This window comes from Cynocephalus volans, chromosome 7 (assembly GCF_027409185.1).
Source record: "Cynocephalus volans isolate mCynVol1 chromosome 7, mCynVol1.pri, whole genome shotgun sequence".
Taxonomy (NCBI): domain Eukaryota; kingdom Metazoa; phylum Chordata; class Mammalia; order Dermoptera; family Cynocephalidae; genus Cynocephalus; species Cynocephalus volans.
In genome coordinates this window covers 17,063,864-17,078,163 of record NC_084466.1, presented here as the reverse complement: position 1 = coordinate 17,078,163, position 14,300 = coordinate 17,063,864, and the positions used below count along the sequence as shown (strand labels likewise).

The window sequence follows — 14,300 nt, the reverse complement described above, 5'->3', positions numbered from 1 at the left end:
CAGCTCCTAGATACCGATGAACCCCCTGCCTCATCTCGTGAGCGCCTCAGCCGATGCTGAAGAGACACCACCTTACAGAGGAAACGCATCCTACACGCCCTCGCCACCCACGCCTGGCTGCTCCCTCCAGTCTCCAGCTACGAACAATGGAACCGGTGCATATTCGACTTGTGGCTTCAAGGAACGTTTATGGACTTTTCCCATTTTGAAATTACTTGTTTCTCCACCCTCCTTTGGGGTTTCATAATGGGTATTTATGTACCTTCCTCCTTTTGCCCCCCCCACAACGCCCCAATTCAGCAGGAAGTAGCTCGATGACTTCAACGTCCCCTTTCCTAAAACAAGAAAAAGGGAGGAATGTAGGGACCCAAATGCCCCAAGGAATCACACCCCGATCACATAAGCCCTTCTCGGCCACACCCCAGCACGGCCCTGGTTGCCCTTCTCTTCCGTATTCTCCTTCCCGCCGGCGCGAATTACACACCAATCAGCTCCCCCCCAAACCCCATGCGGTATGCTAAGTAGGGATTGTATTTTAAGCCAATCAGCTTTCCCCTTAAAGCCCTATATATGTGTGTGTGTGCTGCCTAATAAACGGGCTCTCTCTGGTGGATCGTCAACTGGTGTCGACTCGTCCTTTCACATATAATGGTAGGTCTGCGCACAATGATTTTTCCAAACTGAAGGCAGCACAAAGCACCCCTGGGATTTTATGTTACTTAAAATATCATTTCAGAGGCCCAAGGCTTCCATCCAGCTTTCTGTGTTCTGTTAACTTGTACAATACGTAAAATGTAAACACACTTTAAAAGAAAAATTCTATTGAGCAGTAGCAGTAGAAGAATCTTTCTTGACACTATATCAATTTGGATAGTAGCCCCATTCCCCCCAAAAAGAACACACAAATTCAGATTTATATGGGCTATATTCAAGGTCTAGTCCATCAGCACATGATTTCTCGATGACCTTCAGGCTTTTTTTTAAACTAAATTGGGGCCTTAAACAACACTACATGCCAACTAGATCTGACAGATACATTCAGAACACTGTACCCAACAACAGCAGAGTATGCATTCTTCTTAAATGCATGTGGATCATTCACCAGGAGAGACCATATGTTAGGCCATAAAATGTTTTTCAAATTTTAAAAAAAATCAAAATCATGCAAAGAATCTTCTCCAATCATAATAGAATGAAGTCAGAAATCAATAACAAAAGGAAAGCTAGAAAATTAGCAAATACATGGAAATTAATGGAACTTAAACAACTTACTCTTAAACCAATGACTCAAAAAAAAAAATCCACTACAGAAATTAAAATACCTTGAATTGGCTGGCTGGTTAGCTCAGTTGGTTAGAGCATGGTGCTGATAACACCATGGTCCAGGGTTCTATCCCTGTACCGGCCAGCTGACAAAATGAAAAGGATAGAAAATACTTTGAGGTGAATGAAAATGTAGACACAACATACCAAAACTTATGAGATACAGCCAAATCAGTTGTCAGAGGGAAAGTTATAGCTGTAAAAGCCCACACTTAAAAAGAAGATCTCAAATCAACAACCTAACATTATACCTTAGGAAACTAGAGAAAGGTGAGCAAACTAAATCCAAAGCCAGCAAAAGGAAGAAAATTATGAATATTTAGAACAAAGATAAACAAAATAGAGAAGAGGAAAGCAATAGAGAAAATCAGTGAAACCAAAAGTTAGTTCTTTGAAAAGATCAACAAAATTGACTACTCTTTAGCTAGCCTAAGGAATAAAAGTAGGAGCATTACCATGGAACTTAGAAAAATTAAAATGACTATAGGAGAATACAATGAACAATTGTAAGACAAAAAATTAGACACCTAGATGAAATGGACAAATTCCTAGAAACATACAAATTATCAAAAGTGATTCCAGAAGAAAAAGAAAACCTCAACAGACTGTTAACAATCAGTAATCAAAAACCTCCCAACAAAGAATGGCGTGTCACAGGTGAATTCTACCAAACATTTAAAGAAAAATTAAGACCAATCCTACTCAAACTTTTCAAAAAAGTAACGAGAAGGTAATACTCCCTAAAACATTGTATCAGGCCTGCTCTACCTTGATATCAAAGGCGACAAAGATACCACAAGAAAAGAAAACCGCAGGCCAATAAGCCTTATGAACACAGACATAAAAATTCTCAACAAACCAAATCCAATAGCACATTAGAAGGATTATACACCATGAACAAGGGGTATTTATCCCAGGAGAACAAGACTGATTTAACAGAAGAAAATCAATCTGTGTAATACAGCACATTAACAGAATGAAGGGGGAAAAAAATCACATAATCATCTCAATAGACACACATAAAGCATTTGACAATATTCAACAACTTTTTAGATGATAAAAACATCTAGTCAAATAGGAATAGAAGACAAATTCTTCAACATGATAAAAGGCACTTAAGAAAAACCCACAGCTAACATCATAAACAATGGTGAAAGACTGAAACCTTCCCCCCCACGACCAAGAACAAGACAACATTGGTTAGGGCACAGTGTTATAACACCAAAGTCAAGGGCTTGGATTCCCTTACTGGCCAGACAAGGTATTACTGGATCACATTCACTGCTTTCATCGCTGCTATTCAACACTGTACTAGAGGTCTTACCCAGAACAATTAGGCATGAAAAAGAAATAAAAAGCATCCAAATTGGAAAGGAAGAAGCAAAACTATCTCTATTTGCAGAGGACATGATCCTCTGTATAGATAATCACATAGAATTCTCAAAATAACTACAGAGAAGTATATTCAGCAAAGTTGCAGAGTACAAGGTCACCATGCAAAAATCAGTTATGTTTTTATATACCAGCAAGAAACAATCCTAAAGGAAATTAAGAAAACAATTCCATTTACAATAACATCCAAAAGAATAAAATATCTATGAATAAATGTAGTCAAAAAGGTAAAAGACTTGTACTCTAAAAATTATAAAACACTGTTGAAAGATATTAAAGAACGCCTGACTAAATGGAAAGACATCCCATGTCCATGGATTGGAAGACATTATTGTTAAAATGGCAAGTCTCCAAGGCAATCAATAAATTCAGTGTAATCCCATTCTAATAGCCTTTTTTGTAGAAATGGCAAAGTGAATCCTCAAATTCACATGGAACTGAAGAGAACCTGAATAACCAAAACAATATTGAAAAAGAACAAAACTGGAGGACTTACATTTTCCAATTTCAAAACTTACTGCAAAGCTACAGTAATCAAAATAGTGTGGTATTGGCATAAGGATAGACATACAAACAAAAGGAATGAATTTGAGAGTCCAGAAATAAACCCAAACATCTATGGCCAGCTGATTTTCAACAAGGGTGTCAAGACCATTCTATGAGGGAAAGACTAATATCTTCCATAAATGGTGCTGGGATAACTGGGTAACCACATGCAAAAAATAAAGTTAGACCTAATTTACTTCATATGCAAAAAATTAACTCAAAATGAATCATCAATCTAAATATAAGAGCTAAAGCTCTGAAACTATTAGAATATATAAAGAATTCTTACAACTCAACAATGAAAAGACAAACCCAGTTAAAAAAATGGGCAAAGAACTTAGTACACATTTCTCCAAAGATATATAAATAGGCAATAAGTACATGAAAAGATGTTCAACATCATTGGGTATTAAGGAAATGCAAATGAAAACCACAATGAGATACTATTTCACACCCACTGGAATGGCTTTAATTACGAAAACAGAAAAATATAACAACAAGTATTGGACATGGAGAAATAGGAACTTTCATACATTACTCATGGAAATGCAAAATGGTACAGCCACTGTGGAAAACAGTTTGGTGGTTCCTCTAAAAGTTAAACATAGAATTAACAAATGACCCAGCAATTCCACTGTTAGGTATATACCTGAGAAAAATAAAAACATATGTCCACATAGGAACTTACATACAAATGTTTACAGCAGCATTATTCATCATAGCCAAAAGGTGGAAACAAATGTCCATCAATCAATGAATGGATAAACAAATTGTACAATATGCATATAGTGGAATATTATTCAGCTATGAGAAGGAATGAAGTATACAGATACATGCTACAACTTCGATGAGCCTCAAAAACATTGTGCTAAGTGAAAAAAGCCAGACTTAAAAGGTCACATATTATGATTCTTTCTGTACAAATACAGAATAGACAAATTCACAGAAATGGAAAAAAGATTAGTGGTTACCAGGGGATGGGGGTAGTAGGAGTGATTACTTAATGGGTATAGGTTATTTTTCTGGGTGTTAAAAATATTTTGAAACTAGAGAGTTGGTGGTTGCAGAACATTGCACATATGCTAAATGCCAATGAACTGTATGCTTTAAAGTGGTTAATTGTGTCCCAAAGAGATATCTGTACACCCATGTTTGTAGCAGCATCATTCACAATAACCAAGAGGTAGAAGCAACCCAAATGTCCCATGACAGATGAATGGATAAATAAAATGTGGTATATGCATACAATGGAACATTATTCATCCTTAAAAAGAAAGAAAATTCTGACACACACTACAACATCAATAAATCTTGAGGACTTTATTCTAAGTGAAATAAAATAAGCCTGTCATAAAAAGACAAATAGTATGTGATTCCACTTATAGGAGATACCTAGAGTAGCCAAAATCATAGAAACAGAAAGTAGAATGGTGGTTGCCAAGGACTGAAGGTGGGGGTGAGTGAAGAGTTGTTGTTTAATGGGTACAGAATTTCAGTTTTGCAAAATAAAGAAGTTCTGGAGATTGATTGCACAACCATGTGAATATACTTTACCGAACTATAGACTTAAAAGTGGTTAAATTGGTAAATTTTATGTTATATGAATGTTACTACAATTTTCAAAAAAAAAGAGGGAGAAAGAGCCTATGTGGAAGAAGACAGAGGGCTCAATCACTTTTGTGAAATGACCTGCTGTTTCCCCTAGAAAGTCACACTTTCTATCCCCATGGGAGAAACGAGAAAGAACTGAGCATACAATATTACATCAACAGTGACAAGAAGAGCTCTCTGATGGTCTCAGTTTCTCCAGTAAGCGCACTGAGGCCAGTGCTGTGCTGGAGCAGTGACAGCACACTCGGTACACACAGTGGCCCACTCAGATCCACAGCATTCAGAACAAATGCGTTAGAGCCCTCTTTTCTCCTGGGCCCCTGAGTAACGTTGAACAAGACATTGCAAGCATGGCACAGGTCTAACATGTGGGTCACAGAGATGAGGAGGGAGAAAAAAGAGAATTAACCCACTTTTGGTGGTTTTGAATATGGAGGAAGATGGCTGTGAGCCGAGAAGTATGGGCATCCTCACAAGAAAATTAGCAGCATCCCTGAGCACAAAGCCAGCAAGAAAGTGGGGACCTCAGTGCTACAACTCTAAGAAACTGAATTCTGCCGCAACCCAAATAAGCAGGAAATATTCTCTTCCTATGGCCTGCACTGGGAAACGCGGGCCTGCTGCCACCTTGATTTTAGCTCAGTGAGACTCGTATCAGACTTGTAACTCACAGAAATGTAAGATAATAAATATGGGTTGTTTTAAGAAAAAAAGAAGAAAGAAGGAAAGAAAAAAGTTAATTGAATGTTATGTGAACTTTATCTCAATTAAAAAAAAGCTAGTGAACTCTATTTCTAGTGATGTGCTCTGTAGTAAGATAGTAAGTAGTAGATTGGCAATACAAAATACAATCACACTTAACGAGTTCTGCAAACTCCTACGCATCCTCTGTTTATTGGCATCCACGGCACCTTTGAATTACACACAGTTAACTATATTGAAAATACCACTGTTTCAGAATGCTGTAGCGTACCTTCGACAATCTGACTGCATTGGCGTGCTGTGCAGCCTCTAACTGAGACCTGGTAAGCTGCAGCTGTTCCTTCAGCATGTCAATCTCATTCTGGAGCTTATCGGTCTGTGCCTTGTTCTTGTACTCTGTTGCAACAGAAAATCTTGTTAAAACACCATCTCTTACAAAACTTACCAGAAAACTTAAGGGTACAGTCCTGCTCTTACTTGGGATATTATTACTTGCTTCATGCCACATGAGCCAACTGCTGCTCTTTAATGTTTACTGGGAGCCCTTCATATTATTGGGCACTGAATTTTCAGCACATTCTTTCAGCCACTGTGTTGAGGCTGGATTATCCCACGGACATAGTGTGAGAGCCCTGTTCAGGGAGCAGTCATGGTGACAAGGAAAAATCCCGGCTGCTTTGACCCAGTGGCACTCTGGGTTCTTCTTAGAGATGCCTGTCTCAATCAGAGAAGAGAAGCAACGGCTTCCACTGCAGGCACCACCATACTAAAATCTCTATGGTCACCAACCTTCTGGCTCCCACCAAACTCTCCTGAGGACCCCCCATCTGTGCTCATCCAAGCAGAGGACTGGCATTCAAAATGCAAACTTGGGCCACATCCTGTCAACTGGGGCAAAAACAAGGTACTGAAAAGTTGTAAAAGGAAGCAACAAGTGAAGGGAAGAATACTTATGTACATGTACTTACATGCAGATGTACACATGACTGAATGGATTTACATGTGTCTGTGAGTGTAGACATGAAAGGTATGGAAACCAAAGTAGAAAGTCAGAATCTCAAAGATGACCTGAAGAAATAATACTCATTTCAGAGTCTGAAATACTCTCTGAAACGAGTATGAGATAGAATAAGATACTGAAACAGAAGAGAAAGAAGGTCAGTTTTACAGTGAAGAAAGATAGATTAATTAAAATATCTCATCTTCCCAATTTTTCCAATATATTGCTAAATTGTATCAGTGGTCCATGGCTTATAAATAGAATTTAATGTTTATTTTGCTTCTATAGAAAGTTTGGTTATTTCCTAAATAAATCTATTTACCTGAAATGGGCAGGAATGGAAACAGACTGGCCCCAAATGAAGGAGAACACGGCTACTGAGTTAACAAGCTAAGTGTACATGTCACTAGATACTGAAAACATTAAAGATCAAAATAAGAATTTCTGTGGGTTACTGCAGCAATGTGCAGAAAGCTTTGATCTGCTGGTGAAGAAAGAGACCATACATTTTTTGTTCTCAAGAACATTTAAATAGTAGGAAACCTGGTTCCTTGGTAAGCCACAGAATCCCTCCCCAATTTTTCATTTATCTTAGCAGCTGGCCAGTATGGGGATCCAAACCCTTGACCTTGGTGTTACAACACTGCGTTCGAACCACCTAAGCTAACCAGCCAGTCTCCTCCCTGCTTTCGTGTCTTCATTACCCCCTCCATATTCTGGTTAGTTCCCATGCGCACCCAAGCACATCTTAGTATCTCCTACATCAAATGAAACAAAAATTTCCCCTTGGTCCCAATGGTCCCACATTTCTGTCCAGATGATGCCTCATATCTCTGCTTTCCTTCCCTGCAAACATTACTGCAATCAATGTCTGTATTTGATAAGACCACACCCTTGCCATTCTCGGCTCAGCTCACTCAATTCGGGCTTTTATACTCACCAAACCACTGAAGCTTTGTCAAGGTCACCAACAACTGTCTTGACAACAGTCAATCCTCAGTCTTCATCTTACTCTGTGTCTCAGGAACGTATGACACAACTGACCACACCTGACCACTACCTCCTTCTCCTTGCAATACTTTTTCCATTGGTTTCCAGGACAACACACTCCCCAGGTCACCCTCCTGCTAGTTCTCGCTCTCCACGCTGCTCTTCCTGACCTCCTACAGTAGGGAGAGCCTGGGGACTGGCCTTGCCATCTTCTCCTCCCCCTCTCAGTGACCTTAGCCAGCCCAGCTCTACTCCAGTGACTCCCAGATTTCTATGTCCAGCCTGAACTCTACCTGAAGCTGGGGACCTCCAGCATCCCCACTTGCATGTCTATTGTATGTGTAATGTGAATGTACCCAGGGCCATCCCAAACTCTCCTTTCTCCTTCAAACTACTGTGCACCCCCAGCCCTCCATCACAGTAAGCATCACCGCCACTCACCAAACATGCAGGACAAGAACCCAGGATCACCTTTGCTTTCTCCTTGCTCTCAACACTGAGTCACACCTCTGAAGGCTCTGTGACTCCATGTAAAGGACTTGTGCTCACAACATGTCCTTTACATCTTTACCTGCTCATCTGCCCTGGGCCCATCGTGGCCCAGCCACCTCTTCTCTCACCTGGGCTGCTCTCACAGCATCCTCTCTCCTCCACCTGCTCCACTGTTGCCCGGAGAGTCTATTCTCCATCCACAGCTACAGGGGGTCACTTTAACATACAAATTAAACCATGTCCCTCCCCTACTTAAAACTTTCTGGTAGCTTCCCATTACACTTATAAAAACATCCTCATTCCAGCCCAGGACCTTCAAGGCCTGCTGTGACCCGGCCCCTACCTATGCAGCCCCACCCACACCACCACTCACCTTCTCTACTCCACCAGCCTCCTCTCTATTCCTCAAACATGCCGCCCTGCCTCCCCTCACACCCTTTGCAATTCGTGTTCCCTTTTCCTGGGATGCTCTTTTCCCAGATTTTTACCAGGCTGGAACCTCCTCCTCCTCGTGGTCTCTGATTAGATACGGCCTCCTCAGCAAGGCCTTCAATGAACATCCAAGGTCCCTCTCCACCCCATTCTCCTGCTCTATGGTCTTCATCGCATTTGCCGCCACACAAAAAGAGTTTTTTATTGATTGGTGTGCCTCATCAGCCCCTCCATTAGGACATCAGACTCAAAAGACCAAGAGTCCTCTGTTTGCTGCAGCTGTATCCCCAGCACCCGGTTCAGGGCATGCACATTGTAGGACTCGATATTTACTTATCAAATGAACAAGGACTATGACGCTTTCTTTTAAATTTCAGTGAGAAATGCACTGGAACTTGTCTCACTGAAAAAAGAAAAAGGGAGCAGAAAGAAAATAGCTCTGAAAATAGAGGTCATGACTTACCAAGGTGAGAATCTTCAGCGTGGCGGCGTTGAATGTGACTTTGTAGGAAAGCTTGGTTCATGAAGGCCTTGTCACAAAAATGGCACTGAAAAGCAGACAGCAACAAATCCAAGTGTCTGTAACGAGTGTCCTCCCACCCAAATGCAATTAAAATATGGGGACTAGAAGCACTACTTCTTGGGGGCTTTCTCCCTGAAAGATCCGGGCAGTGATACTAAAAATATGTCTGAAAAGCAATATAACACGAGGCGTTCTTCCCAAACTGAACACATGGGAATGAAAACTACTTCTTGACAGTGAAAGTAGCCCATCTGGTGCTTTCTGGAACCCCTGATGCTGGTCCTCTTAGACTGGTGGCTCCCACTCTGTCATCCCCAACTTGTTCATGACACTCCAGCCACACTAGCCTTCTTTCTGTCCCTCATGCATGCCAACCTCAGAGGCTTTGTGTTCTCTGTTCCCCACCTGATCTTCCCCAGACCTCCCCATGGCTGGCTGCTCCCTGACATTCGAGATGTCACTCACTGAACACCTTCCACACTGGGGATGACAGCTTTACCTCAACAAGGTCTTCCCTGGAGATCCTCCCGCCAGTCACTGTCACATCATCACCATCTTATTTTCATCATTGTACATCTCACCGGTTAATTTTCCACATTTGTTTGCTTTACTTGTTCACTTAGAGGGATTGTCTCCTGCCCAATCCTCTAAGTGTTAGAAATGCAGCTTCTTGATAGCATGGGCTCTGTCTATCTTTTTCACAGCTTATCCCCAGAGGGCAGCATTAATACATGATTGAACAAATGCTTGGAAATATTTAGCCTATTAAAATGAATTTTCCCACATTGTCTCAAAAAAAATTTTTTCATAATTTGTTTGAATCAGAATCCAAATAAGGCCCAATCCTAAAACTGGTTATTATATCTCTTAACTCTCTTTTTAGTCTATAGGTTCCCTCTTCATCTTTTTTTTTTTTTTCTTGCTATCCTTTTGCTGAAGGGACCAAATGCTTGTCCTACAGAGTTTGTCTCAGTCTAGAGTTCACTGACTTCATCCCTCTTGTGTCATTTAACATGTTCTTCCGTTCACTGTATTGCCTCACTCTTAATGAGTCTAACTGCATCCAGATTTCAGGTTTGGGTTTCCCAGAAAACTAATATTATGGCATATTTCTTAGCACTGCATTTCAGAGGTTCTTTAAAGCATCTTTTCAGCCTTCTCTGATAACTGCTATGGTTCATCCACAGGACTTCAGGGACTTCCTGCACTGATGCTGATGTAAATGCAGGCTCTAGGGCTTGCACAGCATTGGAGAAAGGAAAGGAGGAAGCCACGCCACCCTCACTTCCCAGCCCCACCCCAAGCCCAACGCAGCACATTGCCAGAAGGTATTCTAACAATACCTTTCCAACCTCCAATTCCTTCAGGCTACAGAAAATGGGACATGGATATCCAGCCTTCAGACAGTAATAATGCTACTGTATCAAGGAGAACAGAATGTTTCAGCAGGGCTGCCTAAACATGGGTAAGATGAGAGAAATGGCAAGACAGTGACGGAGAGGATGCAAATACACTACCCCATCAAAAGGAGGAGGAAAAGGGGGAAGGAAGGGAGGAAAGAAAGAAGGGAAAGAAAGGAAGAGAGAAAGGGAGAGAAAACACACAGCATGCAAAGCTAAAGGTTATGGGGGGAGGACTATAAATCAAGAAAGAAACAAAAAGGTGTTCTTCGCAATCTCTTCATTCATGCCACAGAACATAAGAGGAGCATGCATTCTATAAAAACAAAATGATTTTTTAAAAACAGAATGAGCTGAAAAAAGAAAGATAAAAAAATATGAAAAACAAAGTAAGAAACAAAACATCATCACAGAACAAATAAATTGGAAAAAGCAAAGATCAAAAGAGGCACTGTTAAAAAACCAAATTGCTCACTAAAAGAAAGGCTGAGATCATTGATCGAAGTGCATGCAGATCGAGACAGAGATTAAAGCAATTAGAAAGAAACTAACAGATATGAAGGGCTGACTGACAAAAGCCACACAACAGACAGATCATTGGTTTCTCAGAAGTAGAGAACCCAAATTCAAAGACTAAATACAAGAGAATTTCCCTGAAATGAAGTAAAAGCTGAGTCTGCTGATAGAAAGTGCTTTCTGGGTTCCAGGAAAAATTGCTACACAATGCTCAACCCCAAGACATACCCTACTAAGCTACTGAGCTTCAAGCAGAAAGAAAAAACTCTTCAGCTATCCAGGCAGAAAAAACAAATCACTCACAAGTAGAAAAAACTTAGGCCAGCCTCAAACTTCTCACAGCAACATTTACTGCCAGAAGACAAGGGAAACATATCTACTAAATTCAAAGGTTTCCCTTCTGACCTTAGACCTAAGAACCTTCTACCCAGCCAGTATGTCTTCCAAACCTGAAAGAGTTGGGGGAATTCAGCACTCATGGGTCCTTTGCGTAAGAAAAATCATTTTGACAATCTGACCAATTAAGAGATGGATCAAATAAAGAACTCAAGAATGGAGGTGTTGAGGTAAAAGGACTTTGGGTGAGCACGTAAATATAGACCCCATAAAAAAACCAGTAAGACATTATGGTTGGGGGAGAGAATGTGAATGTTACAAACCTGGAAAGTGTAACTCAAAAGTGGAGAATAGCACCAACCTCCAATGTGACTGTATTTGGAGATGGGTCCTTTATGGAGGTAATTAAGGTTAAATGAGGCCATAAGGGTGGGGCCCTAATCTGACAGGATTTGTGATCTTGTAAGAGGAAGAGACATCAGTGAAGGGGCTAATCTACAAAACTGGAAGGGAGGCCTCACCAAAAACCAACTCTGCTGACGCCTTAATCTTGATCTTGCCTCCAGAACTGTGAGAAAATAAATTTCTGTTGCATAAACCACCTAATCTGTGATATTTTGTTATGGCAGCCCTACCAGACTAATACAGATTTATAAGTATATCATTTTTAGAAAGTTTTCAAACTTAACATTGTCTTATGAATATACATGCTCATAAAAATATTTTAAAATATTCATAAAAAACACAAAGAGGAAGGATACAGGCAAACAGAGATTTCCTCTGGGAATGGAGGGAGGAAAATTATTTATTTCTATAATTTTTAAAATCTTAAACTTTCCCAAAAAGAGAAGATAGAAATATAGCAAAATACTAACATAAGTTAAACCTAGGAGGTAAGTATATGATGTTTATTACATCAGTTTGCACACTTTTTTATGTGGTTTTAGTATTCTATTATTAGTTTTTATTTGAAAACGAATGAGATTTTTCTTTAAAAAACCCTCCATATATGGATATTCACAATACAGTTGTTTTAATTTTTCTGAATTTTTAAATGTTTAATAATAAAATGTTGAGGAAAAAAGACCCTACACATTGCCATTGCTAACCCCCTTATACATGCCGCACAAACCCCCTGCCACACACAGTAATGGGGAAAAAAGCCTTCAAAAAGCAGACATCTTTAATTTTCTCCAGTCTCAACTACCTAATTCTTGTGATTTCTTGAAGCAAAGGGAAATGCAGACAAAGAGAAGTGATATGAAAATGAATGAGATCATAATTTCACAGGTAAAACTGATCATAACTGGGCCCAATCATTTTGCAAGGGCAAAGAGTCCAGGGTTTGGATTTTCTATCTCGGGGGGAAAGAAAAACCCAGATCATGACAGTCATACGATTGCTGACATTTTGTAATAAGTTTTGGAATCTGTTATGCCACAGAACATTTTTCCCTTCACTCCCAGGTTTTAGCTAAAACACTAACAACTACATGCCAAGCACTGTTCTAAGCACTTTACGTGCACTCATTTAACCCCCATTCCATTAACAACTGCTGTGAGGTAGGTACAATTATTATTGCCATTACACAGATTAGAAACTGAGACACAGAGAGGTTAAGCAACTTGTCAAGGCCTAGTGGCTTAGAAATTAGTAGAGATGGGATTTTTAACCCACGTGGCCCAACGTCCTTTCCCATTACCTTTTCCTGACTAGGTAGGAACATGTGAGCCGAGCCTGCGGCCTGACCCGGAAGAGCATTCTCACACTTCCGGGTTCATATTAGCGCTGTCTACCAGCCAGGCCAGGAAGGAACAGGCTGGGGAGTGGACTATGTCCCTCAGTAAATAAATGATTCACACTCCCTCTGGCTTTTATCATCTTTCTAATGCCTGATAGCCTCTTTCTAAGTTAAGGAACATTCTGCACTCTAAAAGTGCACACAGACCCTCAACAAATCTATCCGGAACCCAGTTTCCTCTTGGGATTTGCGGTTACGTCTTTGTGCATGGACAGGCCTATTTATCACACATTTTCCTGAAAAAAAAGAAAAAACGTTTCTCAGAGTTTGACTCCCTCGACTACTAGCATTGGAAAGGTGCAGTATGCCTCTTAACAATGGAGATTACACACTCCGTACCTCTTAAATCTTAAATCAGAATCTCCAAGGTTGGAGCCTGACAGGCAAGTGTTCCACCATGGGAGGGGAGGAGATGTGGTGAACTGGGGTACATGGCCACCAAAAGACGTCTTCCAATAAGAAGCTAAATACTACACAGGCCTAACAAAAAAAGTTTGCAGTCCCAAATTCAGCCTGTGGGGTGCCACTCTGCAACCCCTGCTTTAAAAAGTGGTAACTTCTATGCGCAAAAGTAGTAAGAAAAATATACTTATTTACTCCTAAATATAATACATATTTGTTATCCCCAGATTTCTGAGGCTTCTTCCCCAGCATGGTTATACTTCATTATAATGTTAGTGCTTAGAGGCATGGATGACTCCCACATTATAGATTACAACAGTATAAATAGGTCCCAATCAGGGGTGCCCCCCGTATGCCAGGCTCTTTATACCGATTACCTCATCAGGGCCTCACAACACTCTGCTAAGAGTGATTGGGAAGCAAGCCAGGATCTAAAAACCAGGTCCATCAGACCCCAAAGCTAAGGCTACCTAATTTACCAGCACTAGGATTAAAATTAGAAACTTAATATAAGTCAGATCATTCTTTACAATGAAGTAGTAGGAAGTGCAGGAATCCTATTTATTGCATAAAGACTCTGCCTTAGAAACAATTCCCTTTTGGGCCGGCCCGTGGCTCACTCGGGAGAGTGCGGTGCTGATAACACCAAGGCCACGGGTTCGGATCCCATATAGGGATGGCCGGTTAGCTCACTGGGTGAGCTTGGTGCTGACAATACCAAGTCAAGGGTTAAGATCCCCTTACCGGTCATCTTTAAAAAAAAAAAGAAAGAAATAATTCCCTTTCAGGCTAAGAAGGCAGGAAGGAATGCTACGTAACTTAGTATCAAATTTT

General features: G+C 40.5%; 1 protein-coding gene across 1 annotated transcript in view; it reads right to left on the bottom strand.

Moving 5' to 3' along the window:
* The window catches only part of DZIP1 (DAZ interacting zinc finger protein 1), a 64,110-nt gene that overhangs the window by 45,955 nt on the left and 3,855 nt on the right, over positions 1-14,300 (bottom strand). Inside the window, 2 exon segments of the mRNA XM_063102986.1 lie at positions 5,846-5,970; positions 8,952-9,036. Coding sequence (XP_062959056.1) covers positions 5,846-5,970; positions 8,952-9,036 — 210 coding nt within the window.